This window comes from Cottoperca gobio, chromosome 15, assembly GCF_900634415.1.
Source record: "Cottoperca gobio chromosome 15, fCotGob3.1, whole genome shotgun sequence".
Lineage (NCBI taxonomy): Eukaryota > Metazoa > Chordata > Actinopteri > Perciformes > Bovichtidae > Cottoperca > Cottoperca gobio.
The window spans coordinates 4,239,455-4,258,484 of record NC_041369.1 but is presented as its reverse complement, the minus strand read 5'-3'; the positions used below and the strand labels follow the sequence as shown (position 1 = coordinate 4,258,484).

General features: G+C 39.1%; 1 protein-coding gene across 1 annotated transcript in view; it reads left to right on the top strand.

The window, feature by feature from the left end:
- The first annotated feature begins 16,755 nt into the window (after positions 1-16,755).
- The window catches only part of nanp (N-acetylneuraminic acid phosphatase), a 2,520-nt gene continuing 245 nt past the window's right edge, over positions 16,756-19,030 (top strand). Inside the window, exons 1-2 of the mRNA XM_029450110.1 lie at positions 16,756-16,916; positions 18,184-19,030. The exon at positions 18,184-19,030 is cut by the window's right edge and continues 245 nt beyond it. Coding sequence (XP_029305970.1) covers positions 16,794-16,916; positions 18,184-18,828 — 768 coding nt within the window. The 5' untranslated portion in view covers positions 16,756-16,793 and the 3' untranslated portion in view covers positions 18,829-19,030. The remainder of the gene's footprint in view (positions 16,917-18,183) is intronic.

Genomic DNA, 19,030 nt, shown 5'->3' with positions numbered 1-19,030 from the left:
TTTTCTACCCGGTTATTAAGTACATTTTAAATAACTTACTATTAGAACTAAGATTTTATAATTAATTTCTAGAATCTTCGCCTGTGCACTCAGAGATGTTTGTGGAGCTGCGTGTTCGCCTGCTGTGACGAGTGAAGTTTAAATCTGTAATTACAAAGCAGTTTGCTTTTGATCCTTCTCTGTGATCTGACATCTCTGTTCTCCATATGTCTGCTTACTGGAACTGTCTTTAAATCTTTAATGTTATGGATCTGATTGTGAAATTAAAGATGAGATATTAATGTTAAACAGAACATGATGCTGGGATGTTGTGATATTTTAAAAGGGAGCTCTTGTTTGAATAAAGGTCACATTGCTTTTAAATAGTTTCTTTAATGTTTAAATATTAAATAAATGAAATGCTCACACTCTGATAAATGTTTATTCTTTCGAGGGCATCGCATGGCAATGAGTGTTGCATGAGGAAGCCACATGAGATCCTCCCTCACGGTCCCATATGAGAGTGTGCTCAGGCTCTGCACTGTACGTCCTTAGCTTATTGTTTCACAGGGGGTTGCTATTTCCTTTGGGCCTGATGTGGTTGTTGCTGATACAGCATTCACAGTCCACCAGATAGTGTCATATAGAGGCTTATGGGGTCATGTGAGTTTTTGCTTGTTGCTGGCATCAGGTAAACGCTGCATGTGTCAAAGTATTTTTGTAATTTTGTCCTTTTTCTCTGCTCTGTTTATGTATTAATGGTTCAAAATGACAGGATGGGCTGTGGGTTGAAAAAAAGGAGAGAAATCATGAATTACCAAATGTGCATAATGAACTAAATACAAATCTTTGGAGTTTGTGCACAAACATAACATGATGCTACAATAACACGATAGTGCACATGATTAAGCAATGCTCAAACAAAAATGAAATATTTTTTAGTTTAATTTCCATACACTTTTGAATATCAGAAATGACGCCATAATATTTATATTTATTCTAATTAGAAATAATCACAGGAATATGTTTTTTAATATTTCAGTTAAGGCATTCTTAAAGTTAAATGTTGTACAGCTCAACCTTTATCTTTCTTTTAACCAATGGTCGTAGGATGTTCCATCTGCTTTAATGTAAAATACAGTATATACTGTAGTCAAGAGGGGAAACCTAAAGCTAATTGAGAGGAATGAACGAAAGAGGTGGGTGGTCCTCTGTACTTAAAAACAGGCTATTAAGAAAAATAAATAAATGTGTGTAATATGTTGCTATAACCTGCAGGGGAATCAAACTTCTTCCTCTCCACCCACATTCCCCTTCCCTTTTTACAGAAATAAAATCCCAAGAGTCCCACCGGATCTGATTCTATTGAGAGAAGGAAGGGTGGGGGGGATATAGAAAGAGCAACACGGCAAAACATACCTTATCATTTGAGATAAAAATGTTTTTTCAAAACACACACATTCTGTTTTAATTTGCTTAATTTGAGAAAAAAATATTTTTTTAATTAATTATTAATAAACAGACAATATATGCTTAAATAAAACATTTTGAATCCTTTAAAACTGTTATGATAGTATTACATTTTTCTTAAGATTCATCACCATCAATGGTTAGAGAGGGTTGTGTGTTAGTTAAAAAAAACCATGTGAAGCAACTACGTGTGTAAAGTTGTCTTTACTTGTACCACATTGAGAGGGACAGACGTCAGGGAAGTGGATGCATGTTTACTTTGGGTGACACACTTTCTCTCATGAATAGTGAAATATAATCCCTAGAGTAAACAAGGTACAGTACGAGGTGTAGCGTTAACTTGTTAACTTCAGATACAGGTTGGGACTTTAGAGCAGCGATCGTCACAGAAGAGGAAACCAAGCAAATATAAAGGAGCAACTATTCATTTATCAACAACAAACACTGAAGCACTTTTTATCTTTTCCACTCATTATCTGAGACTTAAATAATTGAAGCTTCAGCCCTTTACGTTTCAGTTTTATTTCTGCGTTAAAGCAGAGCTCAAGCTCAGACTCTCGGCCTCAGATGGCTGTGCCACAGTCGTGATTTGGCCCCTTTACAACAAAAGGACCCCGGCAAAAATAAATAACCCACAAAGCATATTGGTCCCCTGTTGTGTTGGGAGGAAAGGCTTAACTGTGAGACAGTGGCGACAGATCTCTCAAGCATGATGTTCTCATCATGTTGCCACAACATTGTAAGAATGCCACAGCTCCTCAACATGTTGCAGATAAAGGTGACATCGGGGTTGCGGGCACACTTGGACAATCAGTCTGAAAAAGCGGCGAATGGATTTTGAGGGTACGGAAGGGGGCAACCATTTTGTTAACGGTAGTGGTGTGCCACAAAAATGATCGCCTTACAAAGTCTTTCTACACTGTGAGGTGTCTTTCATTTCAAATGAAGAAGAGAAATTCCAACATTTAAACATTAAAGCTGCCGTTGTAAATATCTTTGTAATAATGATTGATCAAATGATTACATGTAATTTGCAAATATCACCTGACTCTGCAGTCCCCCTGACCTTACGAACTGTTTTAGCATCTTTCAGCACATTGTTTTGGTTTCACGGCCCTAAATCGTACTGTTTTTCTGCTCACCGTTACGCTCTGATGGGCGTCATTTTCACCAACAGCAGGCAGAAGTTTTTATGGTAAAAGCTTTGTTAAACAAAAACTACTCAGCTAACAGCAAACAAACAAAATTAGCGACTAGCTGGTAACTCAAAGGTTTTAGGTGATCAGAAACACAACTCCCAACATTACCATGTGTCTGCTGGATGTGTAAATAGGCAACAAAGACTTTGTGCTATAATATGGTAATGAATGTTTGTTCTGTGTTTGTACTGTACAAATACAGTCTTCTAAATGTATTTCACTTTTTTGGAACTGTTACAGTTTTAGAAAGAAACAACAAATGAATCCTTTCCTCTCAAAAGCCATGTTTCCATCCTGCGATAATTGAAAAAACAAAATGCATTTCTTTGACTGTCATTAAAATCTAAATTAGTGGTTCTCAACTTTTTTCAATAACGTACAATCTTTTGAAATATTTTAACTATTATTTAAGTATATTTAAGTAACGTTGCGCTTGTTGTGGCAGTTGACAGTTTACGGTAGTTAATGATCGCATTGAACATAGGAATATTGAGTATAAAATGTGGTTTATCAAACTTAATAAATATATATTTTAGTTATGATTGTATATTTATTTTATTTAGCATTTAAAAAACAAGTACTCCTATTTGTGTAAATAATGTCTGATTCAGGTCAAACGTATGTAGGTGCCAGTCCTCAGCCACTGTTTGGGTGTGTCTAACGGTCGACGGCACAAAGACAGACATGCTCTAATAACTCAGACTGAACCCTAATTAGATCCTAGCGTTGGTTGGTCTCCATTTGGTCGGATTCAGTCCCATCCTCTTGTCTGGATCCTCTTGACCTCATACTCTCATGACACTGATGCATCATGGTCAATCCGCTGAGGCCTTCAAACACACAGTCCCTTCTTTTGGGGTCATCTGCAGCTTTACCATGACACCAACACTTCATATACACACCCAGTGTTAACTGCAGGCGCCATGGTTGCCAAGGTGCGAACAAGGTGTACAAAGCACTGCCAGGATCGTGTGGGATTGTTTTGTTTTTCTGATTTAAGATTGGGGGAAAAAAGCAGTGCTGTCATGGCTTTGGTACTCTGGCAGAGAGGTGAGAGGCTGGCCTGTCACTCTGGATTACTTCTGTCTCAGCAGAGCTTTGATGTGCACTGACAGCCTCAGATAACTTTTACAAGCTGGAGGAACATACGCTTCCTCTCTGTGTTTGGATTGGCTCCCATGGAAAGGACACTTCAACTGGCAAGTGCATTTGCAGTGCATGAGCTTTGCACTTTTCTAGGAAGGAAAGCTATTGCAACTTCAGCTTATTGTCTGTGTGAGATATGTACATGTCTTAGCTTTAGAGACGCAAGTGGCCAAAATAACAAAATGAAGTTAATTAACATTGTTGTATTACTCCCTCTCTGCCGGCCGTTTACTCAGGCACACATGAAGCATATACATTCAGCTGGATTTATGAATGGTATGTGAGAAAGGCTTTTTCCATTCATAAAAGTCTCTGTGTTCTAACTTGTGTGTGTGTTGAGTGTCTTTTTTTTTTTGCATTGACATTCTCTGTAGTATACAATCCTGTTTGTAACCAGGTAATGAAAGTGTGCGTGTATGTGTGTCAGGCTGAATGGAACACATCAAACTGGATGGACGAGGTTGAAGTGGCAGAAACACGCAACGCTCTGTAACCTTCAGACTCTTGCAGGCACGCACGCATATATGCACGCAAACACACCTGCTGGGATATTTGCTCTGCAGCCTCAAACTCATTCAAATGCCTCAGAAATTTGCATGTACATTTTGGGTTGAATTTTGTAAAGATCGACAATTAAAATGCATATATGTTGCATTGATTGTTGTCAATACTAAGAGCTTACTTTTCCAACCGTACGCATGATTTATGAATAGCAGGACTTGGCCTTGGCTGCTCAGTAGACGGGAGCAGATGAGGGTGTTCAGAGGTAAGATGAGCTGTCGACGAGTTATTGTTACAGTGCAATAATCACGTGCGGTGGCTCTGCCCTGACAACTCTTCTCACGAAAAGATCGAGCGAGGGAGGGGAGGATTCGCAGCACAGTGCAATATCTAATGAAGAATCTCTCAGAAGTAGCTATTAGAGTCTGTTGTATCAGATAAATGGCGAGCTTGCGTGGATATCAAGATTGTGCTGAAAGGCCTCAACGAGCTCACGCAGTGAGACAGAGCTGGAGGGGTGTTCCTGGCACACTCAGGAGGGGGAAAAACAACAGAAAAATGAGATGAATGCTTACATGCTTCACTGAGTCATGGCAGCAACACATAGTAAATGTTCAGTAGAAAATGATTGTTTTAAATGCAGCACTCTGCTGAAGAGTAGATTTGATTTGAGCAGCACTTACAGTTTTAACAAGGCAACAAACCTTAATTATAAAGATCTTATGCAACCTTTTTTAATTACACACCTCCAGCTACATGATACTCAGCATGAACAGCAAATCCAACATTTTTTAAACTTGACCAAATAAATCAACTGTTTGTGAAGGCCCTCCAGGCTGCTATACACACCTCCTAGCTGCTGTCTGCTGACTACAACACAAAGAATAATTAGCAGTCTCTCTCTTTCATTTACATTAACATGTTAGGCATTAAAGTGATATGCTTAAGGGGAATCTTGCCATACCTTGATATGGTAATGTCTTAGTATCAGAATATAAAGCAAAGACGGGACGGAAATAGACAAAAAGATTAATACAAGACAAACATTTTCTTTTTTCTGTGTTTGTGCAGAATAGTTTAATGGCCTACTTTGAACAACGTATGGTACAGACCACATGATACAACCCTAATGTGTCACCAGACAAGCATCTGAAAATCCCCGTATTACATTTGATGCAACATTTGTACAAGTTTTGATTTCTACGATATCTGAACAGTCTCAAGTGGCCATTCGATAAACTGCAGTTTTTGGCACATCTGCACTGCTCAGCTCCGGAGGTTGCCGCTTGGGTTTGTTGCTACAAATTAGCACACAAACAACTTGGATTGCAGGCTTCTTGTGCTCATCCATTTTTGAAACGTGTGATCTGGAGTCTCTTCCCATATCACTTCTATGTGTTTTTATGTACAGTAGGTTGGAGACCAGACCTGACTTGTCAGAGATTCCTCCAAGTGAAATGTCTTGTTCGTAATGTGTGCAAACCACAACAACTTCAACATACCCCATTACGGGAGGCAGGGTTAGGGTTACTAACGGCATTACTCCTCCGATGGTCGACTGTTCAAGTCCCAGAACGGACCAAGTTTAGAGTGTGGACTGGTACTTTGAGCCGAGGTGTCCTTGAGCAAGGCACTGGACCCCCACACTGCTCCCTGGGTGATGTATAGTAGCTGCCCACTGCTCCTAATACTAGGATGGGTTAAATGCAGAGTCTAAATTTCATTATGTGTGCTGTGCTGTGTACATATGTGTGACTAAAAACTAACTGTGATTAAAAAGAGATTCAAAATCCTCCATTTCCTGTATGAGACAGACTGGTGTGTAATGTAATCCATAAAGCAAACTTGACAAATTGAGGTAAATAGAGTGCAAACATATGAAGAACTTCCCACCTACTAAAGATGAAAGACTACACGTAGACAAAAGAGGCAAAGCTCAATACAAAAAAACATTAATTGTAGGTCTGTGACAGGACGCAAACTCTGGTTTCTTGAGCGGTAGCGAAGTGCAGAATCAGCTAAAATGAAGATAATTGATGATGCCCCTGGGAGACGGTATCTGCTGTTAGTCTTCCACTGGTCCTCATGGGAAACCTATTTGTTTACTTCTGTTATTTCTCTGCTAGGCTTACGTCACTGTTAACCATAATCCTGCCTCATTTAATTTCCAAATGCTAAGATTTGTGCTGCTTCATTGAGAGCTGCCACTTAAGTGTAATCTCTTTGATCGAGGCCTTTTCAGCGATACTCGAGCCTGTCCTCCTCCTGCAGTATAACTAGAATGAGTGTTCGGTAATTACCGGACTGCTGATGGTGGCACTGACAGCTTCTCATTGTGTTGCGTAAGCCCTGCCAGTCCCTCTTGGTGTGGACATGTGTGTGCTGAATGTAACACTTTCCACAGATCTTAGTGACAGACCTTTGTTTTCGTATGTTTACTCGTTGCTAATTGATGTCAACATCTGCCACTTTCCTTCTCCCACCCACCACAGGTTAATTATGAGACAGAAACATAAAATACATAAAGTCAAAGGTCGTAAATGCAGAATAAAGGTGTGGCACTTTTTACTTTCATGCACTGGCCACCAACTAGTGGAATCAAAACATCCAAAGATCACATTATTGTGATTATTGGTCTGTTTGTGTCTGTAGATTTCTCCTAAATTCACAAAAATGTAGCATTAGATAATGCTTAGATATGCATATTTAAATATAACATTTCAGTAAAATGTATAATACAAACAAATATTAAAACATTATTTTATTGCAAAGCTAAATGATCTTGTTAACAAATAAGCTCACTTAAGTATGACGTGACTCTACCGCCATACAACAAGGTCATCACCATGGAGAGTGTGTTTTCACAAGCATTTAAAGGTATTAAAGTAAACTCCGACCCACCCTGGGAAATAAAGCAATGCACCTCAACTGGAACCACGTGTGAAAGAGCGAAAAGAACCCTCTTGGGTTATAGTGATACAATCAAAACTCAATTTGTGTCACGTTCTGCGTATCCCTCCCACCCACATGCACCAGTTGACATGTTTTCTAAAAGGTTATTGTCTACCTGCAGCAGTATGCGATATTGCCATATTTCTATTTTTGACGCTTAAGCATTCGCTCGTGGCTTCCATTGTGTTTGCATAGTTGGCTCTGATGTTTTGTAGGAAACTAGCCGTCCCTTTGACCGACCGACCTTTTTATCTAACTTTTCACACAATTTCCAATTTTGTTGAAGCCAAAGGCACAAAGGGAGTGTGTGTGTGTGTGTGTGTGTGTGTGTGTGTGTGTGTGTGTGTGTGTGTGTGTGTGTGTGTGTGTGTGTGTGTGTGTATGTGTGTGTGTGCAACTGTTTCGATGGGTGTATCAATGCTGTGGTATTAGTAAAAGGCTGTAATTGTTCAGAAGGCTGCACTATATAGAAGGAGACCAAATTTACCTAATCAGGTGAATTTAAAGATAAGAGATGAAGAAACCTGGTGCCTCGGTCATTTTGATCACGAGAGAGTTCACCTGTGGTTCCATGCAATGGCTTTGTTCTTGTGCCGAAATGGACTTTTCATTCATAAGACTGCAGGTGTAATAATGCATAAAGCCACGGGGATTCAACATACAGTACATATTTACTGGATAACACACAGACACACACACGTCATGAGAAACATAATGTGTCAGGATTAGACAATAAGACCCGACAATTATCTATGGAACAAACACACGTTCCCCCGCAAGCTGGTTTGAGTCACCAACATCATTCCAGGAATGTAACCATAGTCTGTGTCATCATTAGAGGACTAGCACACCATACCAGCCCTCACAAACCCCAAGTCCCAACACATCATTACCAGCTTACTCACCATTCCTTAGTCATGGAAAATAATCCAAATCCTAAAATCATTTTCAACACGTCTTTTATGCACCCTCAGGTTACACCGGCAGAAATCACAGTCGTTGGTAATGTGGATGCTGGCTGGTTGGCAGTTTTTACTCCACAGGTCAATGTCTTCATATTCTTACATACCGCTTTCATAATAACATTTAACTGAGGCACATAATGAGAAAATACTTTGTACTAAAAACTACAAAATTATGTTTGACAAATCCATCCACCACGACCTCCTATGTAGGCGGATTTACGCTAACTTTGATTAGAAACATATTTGTGATACGTTAAAAACAAACATAATCTGGGAAGAAAATACATTTCCCTCAAAACGTAATTGACAATGCGGTTACATAAATCAGAGGCTTTATGGGAGCTTTTTTGCTGAACATAGCTTTCTGCTGGGAAACAAAACAATTTGCAGGTGAAAAACACGAAACAATGAGCTGAAAGAAATTAAAAGGCTGAAAGGAGAGGTGCAGATTTCTTGTATTTCCTATTTGTATCTTCCCTCGCTACTTTCCAATAAGACTTGTTGCACACTCTGCTTAGAGAACTACCTGCTGTAATAGTTTATTATCATTATCATAGTGTGATGTGCAAACTCAGTGAGCCATAGCAGGGCCGATCATTTGATCCTCATCAGCCATATAAAAGCAGATAAAGACTGCAGCTCTACCCACATCATCGTACACACTCAGACACAGGTGTGCCTGTCCTCAGAGCACAGGTTACTGATGCTTCCCACACAGAGAAGGCCTCTTTGTTTTCCATTGGTACTGCCATGCCATGCTAACAATAAAGGTTCCCTTGAGCCTCAGCGGCCCAGGTCAGAGGTCCCGTTCCTCTCAGCCAGGTGAGATAAAAGAAGGGTCCGGTTATCAGTCTCCCTGGGGTCTGTCTGTCACCAGCCCTTTATCAACATCTGGGATCCTGCTTCATGCGAGAGGCCTACACAAAGACCTCCAGGACGATCAGTGTGGAATGTAATTCGCCAGCACTGTTTGATTATTTCCACCAAGTCATTAGATGTAACCTTAAAATTGCAGTAAAATGTTTATTTGTCTTCCCTGTAGATCTAAATGTGATGGCCCTCACATATTCTCAGTGTATACTATGCATTAATTGGAACTGGTTAGTATAGTTTGGAGCATACTTGCCTTTATTGCCCTGGAAACATAACCCACTTGATCCAATTATGTAATGACATAAGCCAAATGGTGACTGCTAAAAGAAAAAATCTTTACAGACCTTTCCAACTCCCTGAGGCAAAGGATGCATGAGAAACACGATATGCATACTCTAAATTTCCACAAGCTCTATGTTTTTAACAGTCTGATATAGAGTTCTGCAGGGATGATATATTTTCGTAGGCCAACCCGGAATTTAGCATCACCAATTTCCCTCAACAAAAAGCTGATATGATTTTGTATTATTGAAGAAATCAAGTTCTGTGGCAAACACATTTTTATGATACTAACATGTTTTGCTCAGCAGTTTAATAACGACTAATAATATGACTATTTTGTTTCTTCATTTAATGACATCAATGTTTTCTATTAATGCGTGGTTTTACATCTTCTTCCAATGCAACAAACATGTGCATTTGACATGAAATGCAGGTTTTATTCTACTAATTTATCTGTTTTTGCAAGAGAATATTGTACAACAGAGAAATATCTAGCGCTTAATGCTGTGTGTGTTTGTGTGTGTAACGTCATTAAGTCCTGTTTGTTTAAGAAAAAAGAAAAGAAAACAGAAGACGATCAAAGCAGCTTTGGCAGTCTGTCTGTGACAGCTGGACAAGTAGCAAGCATGTACCATAACTTACTATGTTACAAATATTTGGCAGGGTGAACAGAAACTGAGCTGTTCATTACATAAGAACATGAAGCGCTTCACCATGGGAACTAATCTGTATAATCAGCTGTACCTGCAAAGACTTATGTTACTAAATATGGGCCTTTAGCGGACATAAGGGATTTTTCCATCTGATACACCGATGAGAAATCATTTGGATTTGTTTGAAAACACTCTGTTCATTTAAGTGTCTGCTGGAAAGTTCTGTTTCACACTGTTTGGAGACAGAAAACAGTTTTCTTCTTCTTGACTCTTGTGCCAGTCATATGTTGGAGGTGGATGATCTCATAGTGAACCCGTACACAGGGTCAGGCAGGAATGACACACAGAATCCATATGGAGTCACGTCTCCTCCACGTCAACACCAGATCTTCCATCTGGAAGCCTCTTTTAAACCTCGGCCATTGACACTGGACATGACTTGTCATAAACACTCTCCCTGTTAGAGGAAGAAAACCTTCAACTGGAAAGTGTTGAGCAGCTGGTGCAGTCAGAGTCAAGCAGCTACACACCATCTGTTCTGTCTGCACTTCTGCATCGCACATTGTGATTCAATCAGGGAGTGCAAGTAGAGTGGGACTTGATTGGGTTTGTTTTCTCATCCTTGAGCAGAAACATCTAGTGTAAACCATGGGCAGATGGCAGTGTATACACAAGGAAAGTAAGGAGCAAGAAAGCTCTAAGAGAACAAATGTATGTATCAGTGTACTGCACATATTCATATGTCCAGACGGTTCACAACCTCTATCAGCTTTTGTCTACTTGTGACCTATTGTCACAGGCTTTACTGTATTAAGCAACTGAGTTTTCCTTTCTCAGATTGTTATTAAATCTTTTTTGGAATTCTTTATTCTATGGGTTCATAAATTCCCAATTGTGTCCAATTACTTTCATAGATACTTTCCTGTCAAGAACTATAGAATGTGACAGTAATTAACCAAACAATCACATATCAATCTCAGAACATTATGTCTATGTTCCCAGTTATTAATAGCACATTACTAAATTCATTTTAGGAATTGTAAGTTGTAGCCATAAGTTGTAGAGGCCTGGTGGGCTTAAACTATCCACTTTTTAAAAATCCAGATGACACTTGTTTTCAAAGTCTACAACAATTTAAGTTTTTCACAGTTTTTTTGTAGTTTCATCCATCATTTATATTCATCAAAACTATAAAAACAACTTCCAAGACCCTTCCCTTTAAGGTATAATATGTCACATTTAAATGTCTAAAGACGACTAGACCTATGTTATATATCCTGTTGAGTTGTGTACTTACATTATCCCAAATGTCTCCAACAATGTTCAAACCTAAAGAAATCTGTCATTTTAATCAAAGTTATGGTCCGTTTCATTTGGTCGCATGTAATGGCAGCGTATCCCGTGTGATTGTCTTTCAGAAGCTGTCATTACTTGTCATTTTAACTATATTTTAACCGGATAAAGGATTTTAGTCACAAGCTGAGCAAACATTAAAGGCAGCTGAACAGCATTGGAGAAACACTGATTTCTAACGTGAAACTGCTTTATTCAGTGTTTTTACTGGATTTAATCACCGTGTCCCCCAATCTCCCTCTGTGGATGATTCGGCTCACACTAAAGTCCTCCTGAAGGTCTTGATCATACATGAACAGAGAAACGAGCTGAGGAAACATTATAGGCAACTCGTCCCTTAGGAATGTCCTTTGTCCGCCAAACAGTGTTGAAGAAACAAACTCTGTCTGTTGTTATTGTTTTGATTGAGAGACTCCTAGTGACAGAAAATGACATTTTGTGCGTTTAAGTGAACCTTTTGCTATTGTTGGATCTGCATGCTGGATCTCCAAAACCTGACACGTAATATGTTTTGATTAGAGATTAAAGTGTTTTTAAAAGTCACAGTGTTATCTGGCAATAGCAAGTTTTGTCTGTGTTGTGGTTTGCCTTGCGTGTGTCAGAGAAGCATCAAAGCCTCTGATACACCTTGTCCAGTCACCTGCCTCAGCCTGTCCTCGCCGGAAAATTGCACATTTGGGATACAGTGACGTGATGTGGAATCTGTAGTATAACTCCTCTGGGTTAGCAGAGCTTCATCACACACACACACACACACACACACACACACTGATTTACTCCATACCTCATCATCTTCAAACTGTCTGGTATATTTGTGCTGATTCTCCCAGTTTCTTTATGAACTTTTTCAAATTGAGTCCTTCCACTTCATCATCCCAAACTGTAGACAAAATGTTTTACGTAAGTAAGATACGTTCAATAAGTTTTCATTAATACAGTATTTAACATTGTAATCTATTATTATTGTAATTTAAAGACATTCAGATGACATAATTGGTTGTTTACATACGCCTTTTGTAAAAAATGTAGACTGTATAATTAGTGTCGGTGACATGCAAACAAAGCATTGCCAGAGAACTGCTCAGGTTGTTGCGACTTGTTGGTCTTAACAGAAATTCATAGTCACAATTACACTGCATTTGGAAAGTGTGTTTTAACATCCTGGTTTCTTTATGTGATTTATATAAACAGAAACCACAGTTACAATAAAGGTAGTGATCAATCAGGACTGTTAATTAACAAGTTTAACAAGTTTGGGAGTCAACAGTGAAGCAGGAGGGACATGATTCTTCAGAAATTTGGGATTTATTTGTTGGAATTTTGGTAACACTTTCTATGACATCTATAGTGCATTATAAAAATATTTAAAATGTGTTATGTGTTGCTCTTATAGCACTTAATAATTATTTTATAAGCACTCACAACACATTATAAAGCATTTTATAATTTACAAGGTCAAGTGTTGTAATATTTCATAACAACTCACTGACATTTCTTTCAAGGATCACAGTGTAATTCCTATAGTTGAAGTACATTATAATCTTTGAATAATGCATTATAATCACAGTTATTATACATAATAAAGTGACTATAAGTAACTCTAAGTGCTTATTTAATCTATGCATGAACAACACAAAACTTTATAAAATTAGTGTTTACTTTAAGTACTTTTTGATACGTCACCTCATAAGGTAATTAAAAAATAGTTTATTATGTGTTATGATTATTGATATAAAGAATTATTAATATTTATGAGTGCTTATTACTATGATTATACATCGCTATAAGCACATCATAATGCAATACAAGTATGTTTATATACTGCATTATAGACATGAGCGTCATAGGAAGTGTAAGCAGACTTCTTTCCTGTGAACCTGCTGCAGCACAACTTTAAAAATGTTTATAGTTTTTATAGAATTGTCCTAACCAGAAGCTGAATTTCTAAATGTTGTGGGGAAAAGCTTTTCTTCCCCAAATTACATTAATCCGATAATTGTGACTGCATGTGTGAAAAGACTTTCGTGCCCATAGTACGAGTGCAGTACAACACAACACATTTTGGTTACTGACTGCTGAGTCCCAGCCAGGCCTGGAGATTGGATGATGTTCGAGGGTGTCCGTGCTCTCAGTGTTTATACACCGGTGACCACACGCCGTACGTCGCTGCTGCTGTGCTGGTTCAGTGGCCGGTCAGGTGAACTCAGGTGTATCACCACGCAGACGGTGGCTACTAGAAGTCCTGGCAACCTGCCAGACACTACGGGAGGTCCTGTCTGTTCATAAGGAACACTTCAAATGATGCAATATATTTGTCCACAAAAGCCAACTAAGAAAATGACTTATTTCTGTTGTTTTTTTCTGTCTCACACAGTAGCCGTTATTGACAAAACAGATTGTAGAAGAAGCTAAATGCTTGTGATTTGACAACAATGCTGATGTCTATGGGCAAGAGGCTGCTTAAGGTTCCTATAACACAATTTACATAAGCTTGCAGAAAGCATATCTGGCCTTGATCATGGAGAGCCTTGGATAACGGCCTGAAGAGGCACCATCCTGCCCTAGATCATGTTGTTTTTGTTTGTGTGTACATGCAGGTTGCCAGACTCCCCTTGTTACCATGACAAGTGCCATTAGACACACCAGTGTTTCTCTATTTAGGCTGTAGTTCATACATTCCCCTGGCCTCGATAAAATCTCACATCTACGTGTGTTTGCGGCCGAAGTTTGTCTCCATATCAGAGGCGAGGCTGGATGGGAGCAACTTGACAAAAGAAAGGACAGCTAAGTTCCAGTTATCCTTTCTATCACAGCAGCATTGTAGGCATCCAAATCTTTCACATCTGAAGAATGTTCAATATTTTAAAGCCGTTTAATGATTGTAGATAATGAATTTGGTGACAGTCAGTCAAAAGTGTCACTGATGAAGATGAGCTATATCTGTGTGAGGGAGCACTCATATCTGGGTTTATAGGGGACTTCCTGTTATACATGTCTGGTGTCACATAGAGTGCAGGGGCCTCATTACAGAAAGTCTGAAATCCTATTTCACAGTTTAGGATGACTTTGAAGTGTTTTGCTATTACAGAAACATGTTTACTATCCTCTCTTAGGATAGGAAATTAGCTCTTGAAGATCCGTCCTAATTTAGGGATTTCCCAAATTAGTAATCCTAAATTAGGACGGCATAAACATTGTTCCTTCATTCAAAATAACTGGCAAAAATGGCACCAGCATTGTTGTTAGGTCTGTATGGTGATGGCAATGACGATGGGATACAGCATGAACACCTAAATATAATGATGAAGGGCTACTCAAACCGTATGATGAAGCTTTTAATGATAATATAATGAAAAAATAATGATAATTAAAAGTGGGATTTCCTGTCCTCCACCGACACGATTAGTGCCTCATGGTAAATAAAATTGATTTCCCGTCTGAGATAGGATAGGACACAGCCATGAGTTTAGAAATTGATTTCTCCTATCTTTGAAACTCAAGTTAAGAAACGTAGGACAGGCAGACATTTTCTTCTGTAATGAGAACCCAGGACATGGCAATAAAATCCAGGGCTCAATTCTCTTCAGATTACCTGACATTAAATAAAACATCAACATGTAAGAGGAGCAAACCTGCCCGCTGTTACACACACACACACACACACACACACACACACACACACACCCACACACACACACACACACACACACACACACACACACACACCCATACACACACACACACACACACACACACACACACACACACACACACACACACACACACACACACCCATAGATCAGAAACACTGCTGGTCCAAAGGAATGTCCCAATTATAAATAACCAATAACACAAGAACATAATAGGTGATAATAAAATATTTTTAACAAATACAAAAATGAGGCTGATCGTATTTGATCAGCCTCATTTTTGTATTTGTTAAAAATATATATTTTTAAGTGTCGTCCTTCTGCTCTGGAGAGGCTATGAGTTGTTCGGGGGAATGACGCCCTTAATAATCAGCCTTTGCGGGGGATTCGTGCCCAGCTGACAGATAGCGTGTGACTGTGTGCAGCCACGGCCACCCACACAGATAAAAGAGGAATGGTGTCGTGCAGACAAAGACACCAGGCCTCACCGGTCCTTCAGATGCCTGCACTTTCCTGGAAGCTTCACTGGCAGCCTGTTGAGGAAGTAATTTGCTTATCCCCCCCCCCCCCCCCCCCCCCTACATCAAAAGGGAAATTCCATCTTTACACTTATGAGTTTACGCTTCAAAAAAACACTGTTTATGTTTCTCTTCTCTTTTTAAGGTAAAGAGTAAAAAAAAAAAAAAGGTTTTGAGCTCATTTGCTGCACGTCTGTCATTTAAACAAGCATATTCCTGCTTCGCATGCAAGCGGTAGGTGTTGTTTGTTCTGATAGATAATAGCAGGTTAGGCCTCTCACAGCATTTCTTGATTTATAGTTTATCTTCGACTTTTTTGTCCAAGGTAATTGAAATAATAAGGTCAGGGTTATCTTAAAGACACAGGCACATGAGCTGCAATTAGAATACTCTCAGGCATAATGTGAGAAAGGATTGTTGTGATTTCTGATTAGGATTGGTAGTGCAACAAGCCTGCACACTGTTGGTGTGAACCTCTGGCCCATTGCCAGATGAGAGCGCGCGTTAAAGGCCAGGTTACATAAGAATGGAGTTATGTTTTGATTTTGAAAGTGTGTGTCAAAGAATATGAGTTTAAATTGGCAATATAAATGCTCAAGACATGGGGCATTTAACTAGACAAATGATGACACTGATTGTTTCCCTTTCATTTGGATTATTCCTTTCTTTGAATCCTTTTGGAGTGTAATATAAGCAGGCTCTGTTTACAGTTCAGTAACCACCAAATGGAAAACTTGTCCATAATAGAAAATGTGCTCCATTTCGGGTTTTTCACATTACATTTATATTTCTATGGTGTGTTTCAATGTGTCATGTGCCTGTATTCCTCGTTGCTTTTTTTTTCCATTAGGCTATATTTGAATTATTTTAAATTGCTTTATTGTACTTATGCAGTCATTTATTTACATAAAGCAATAAAGTATGCTAGTGTTTCTATGAAACTTAAATTTGGGGAGGTTTTGTAAATATTTGTACATCAGTAGTATTGCTAATAAGCAGCTCTCTTGCCCATATTTCCTTCAAATTACACACATTTTAAAGGTTTAGAGGTAATTCAATGTATTAAGTCATTAAACGTGGAGCAGCTTGAATCAGTGCTCCAGTGCAGTTTGGAATCTTTATGAACTGCTGGCAAAAAAAACTATTTGTTTTTTGATTTAGTGGCGCCCTCTCGATGAGAAAACTCGCAAGTGCTGCACATTTATCAGAACTCCAACTCCCATCATGCACTTTACCCGGCAGTACATCCGCAATGAAACCGTCGAATGAACAGTGTGCTTTGGCGATGGACGGTGAAACTGTGAAGGCGATATTGTTTGACTTGGACAACACACTCATTGAAACAAGTCGGGCAGGTGCAGTGGCGATACTAAAGGTGATAATTCTGCTACTCTTCATGTAACGTTAACTTTTAAAGTTTCATATTTGTAAAGTCAGGCTGGCAGCCGGGAGGACGAAACGAAGACGAGTCGTTTTCTAGTTTATGCCACTTTTCATTCAATAAATATGATTTAAATGTAGTATTCTTGTCCTGCTGTTAGTTAGTAGTTGGCTTTATTTCTTATAACTGATGACTGTACATTTAGATTGTATGGAGTAGTAGAAGGTGAAATTAATATTTAAGATGGCACCACTGTCTTAAAGTGAGCCAGCTGTGCAAAGCGACAAAGTACATTCAAGTACTGTTCTTAAGATCAAATTTGAGGTACTTGTAATTTACTTGAGAATCTCCACTACATGTATCTGATAGTTACTTTGTAAATGAACCTTATAGAACAAGATCAGTGCTCAACATGTGCATTGTTACACATTGCACTGCCCCACAGGATATACTATCTTTACAATTAGATCTACCTCCACCAGCCACCACATTGAAATGCATCAGTTATTATAATGAAAAAATATTCAGAATTATAAATGCCTGCATCATAATTACTTTTATATATACATTTATTTTATTTATTGGTAGACAACATTTGTAACATTAACAATGACCTTTACAACAAAAACATAACAAATAAACCAATAACGAAAAGTGGGAGATTTCAGAACGTAACTTCTCCTTGAGCGAGACTTGGTTAGACAAAATAACGATAAAGGAACACGTTGTATTCTTTAGGGATTCTAATTATAACTGTCTGAGCCCGTCAGTGGTACAAACAAGTACTTTAGAGGATTGAACCGGTTAGGGCTGGGCAACACACCTTTATCATTAATATTTGTTCATGGAGTTCAGTGATCTCATAATATCCACCAGAGCTCTTCTCAAAGGAAAACACATTCTACGTAATGAGTACTTTTATTTTTGATACTTTTAATATTTTGATAATGCTTACATCACACATCAAATTATTAATGGTGGACATTTACTTGTAATGTTTTTACATTGTGGAATTTCTACTTTTACTTAAGTGTGGGATCTGAATATCTGTTCCCAGCGCTGTAGTGGAGAGGCGGTCATGAATCCCGGATGAGGTTTAAATACTCTATATGCAAAGTACTTTTTGCATGGTTTGCGTCATATTATTGTATACATCTATAATATGTTATGCCTAAACCTGTGACCTCTTGTGGTTTATCGCTGATTTAGATATAAATGTTTACATTTATAAAACATTAGCTGTTGTGTTTGAATCTTACAGACCAGTGAACTTTTGAAGGCCACACTGGCCCTTGATGACAACACCACCTCCAGCATTTGTGACAAGTTCAAGCAGAAGCTTTTCCAGGAGAGCTTTGACCCCTCAGCTGGCAGATCCATTGATGAGGTCCGTGTGAGTCACTGGGAGGAGAGCATCCAGGAGGCTGTTGGCAGCAGTTCCACACCATCATTGGCAGCACAGTGCTACTACCTGTGGAAAAAGAGTCGCCTGGAGGTTCTCAGTCTATCCCCGGAAATATGCAACCTCCTGAAACAACTGCGCAGCAGATATAAGCTGCTGCTGCTGACCAATGGGGAAGCTCAGACTCAGAGAGAGAAAGTGGAGGCAGTCAGATGTGAGGAGTTTTTCGATGCCATCGTGATCGGGGGAGAACATGCAGAGCAGAAACCATTCCTCTCCATCTTCACATTGTGTTTCAACATGCTGGAGTTGAAGGCCCAGGACTGTGTGATGGTGGGAGACTCTCTGGACACAGACATTCAGGGGGGCTTTAATGCCAGAGTGCGGGCTACAGTCTGGATCAGCAGTGCAGCAGGTGCTGCTGATCCAGATGGTTCAGTGAAACCAGACTACACTGTCCCGACTGTGCTGGAACTGCCACATATTCTGCAACAACTCAAATAAAGACACCTGCTGATTGAAACAAGTGAACGAGCAGGACGGTCACTTCAAGTGGGAATTTAAATTACAGAATATTAAAAGATGAATGTAAATCGATTTTTTAACAGGGGGTGGGTGCTTTTACTTTTACGCATTCCTCTCAGGATTTTACACATTATCATGCTATGACTACATGGTGGTTGGCACGTGCAAGTACATGTACTTG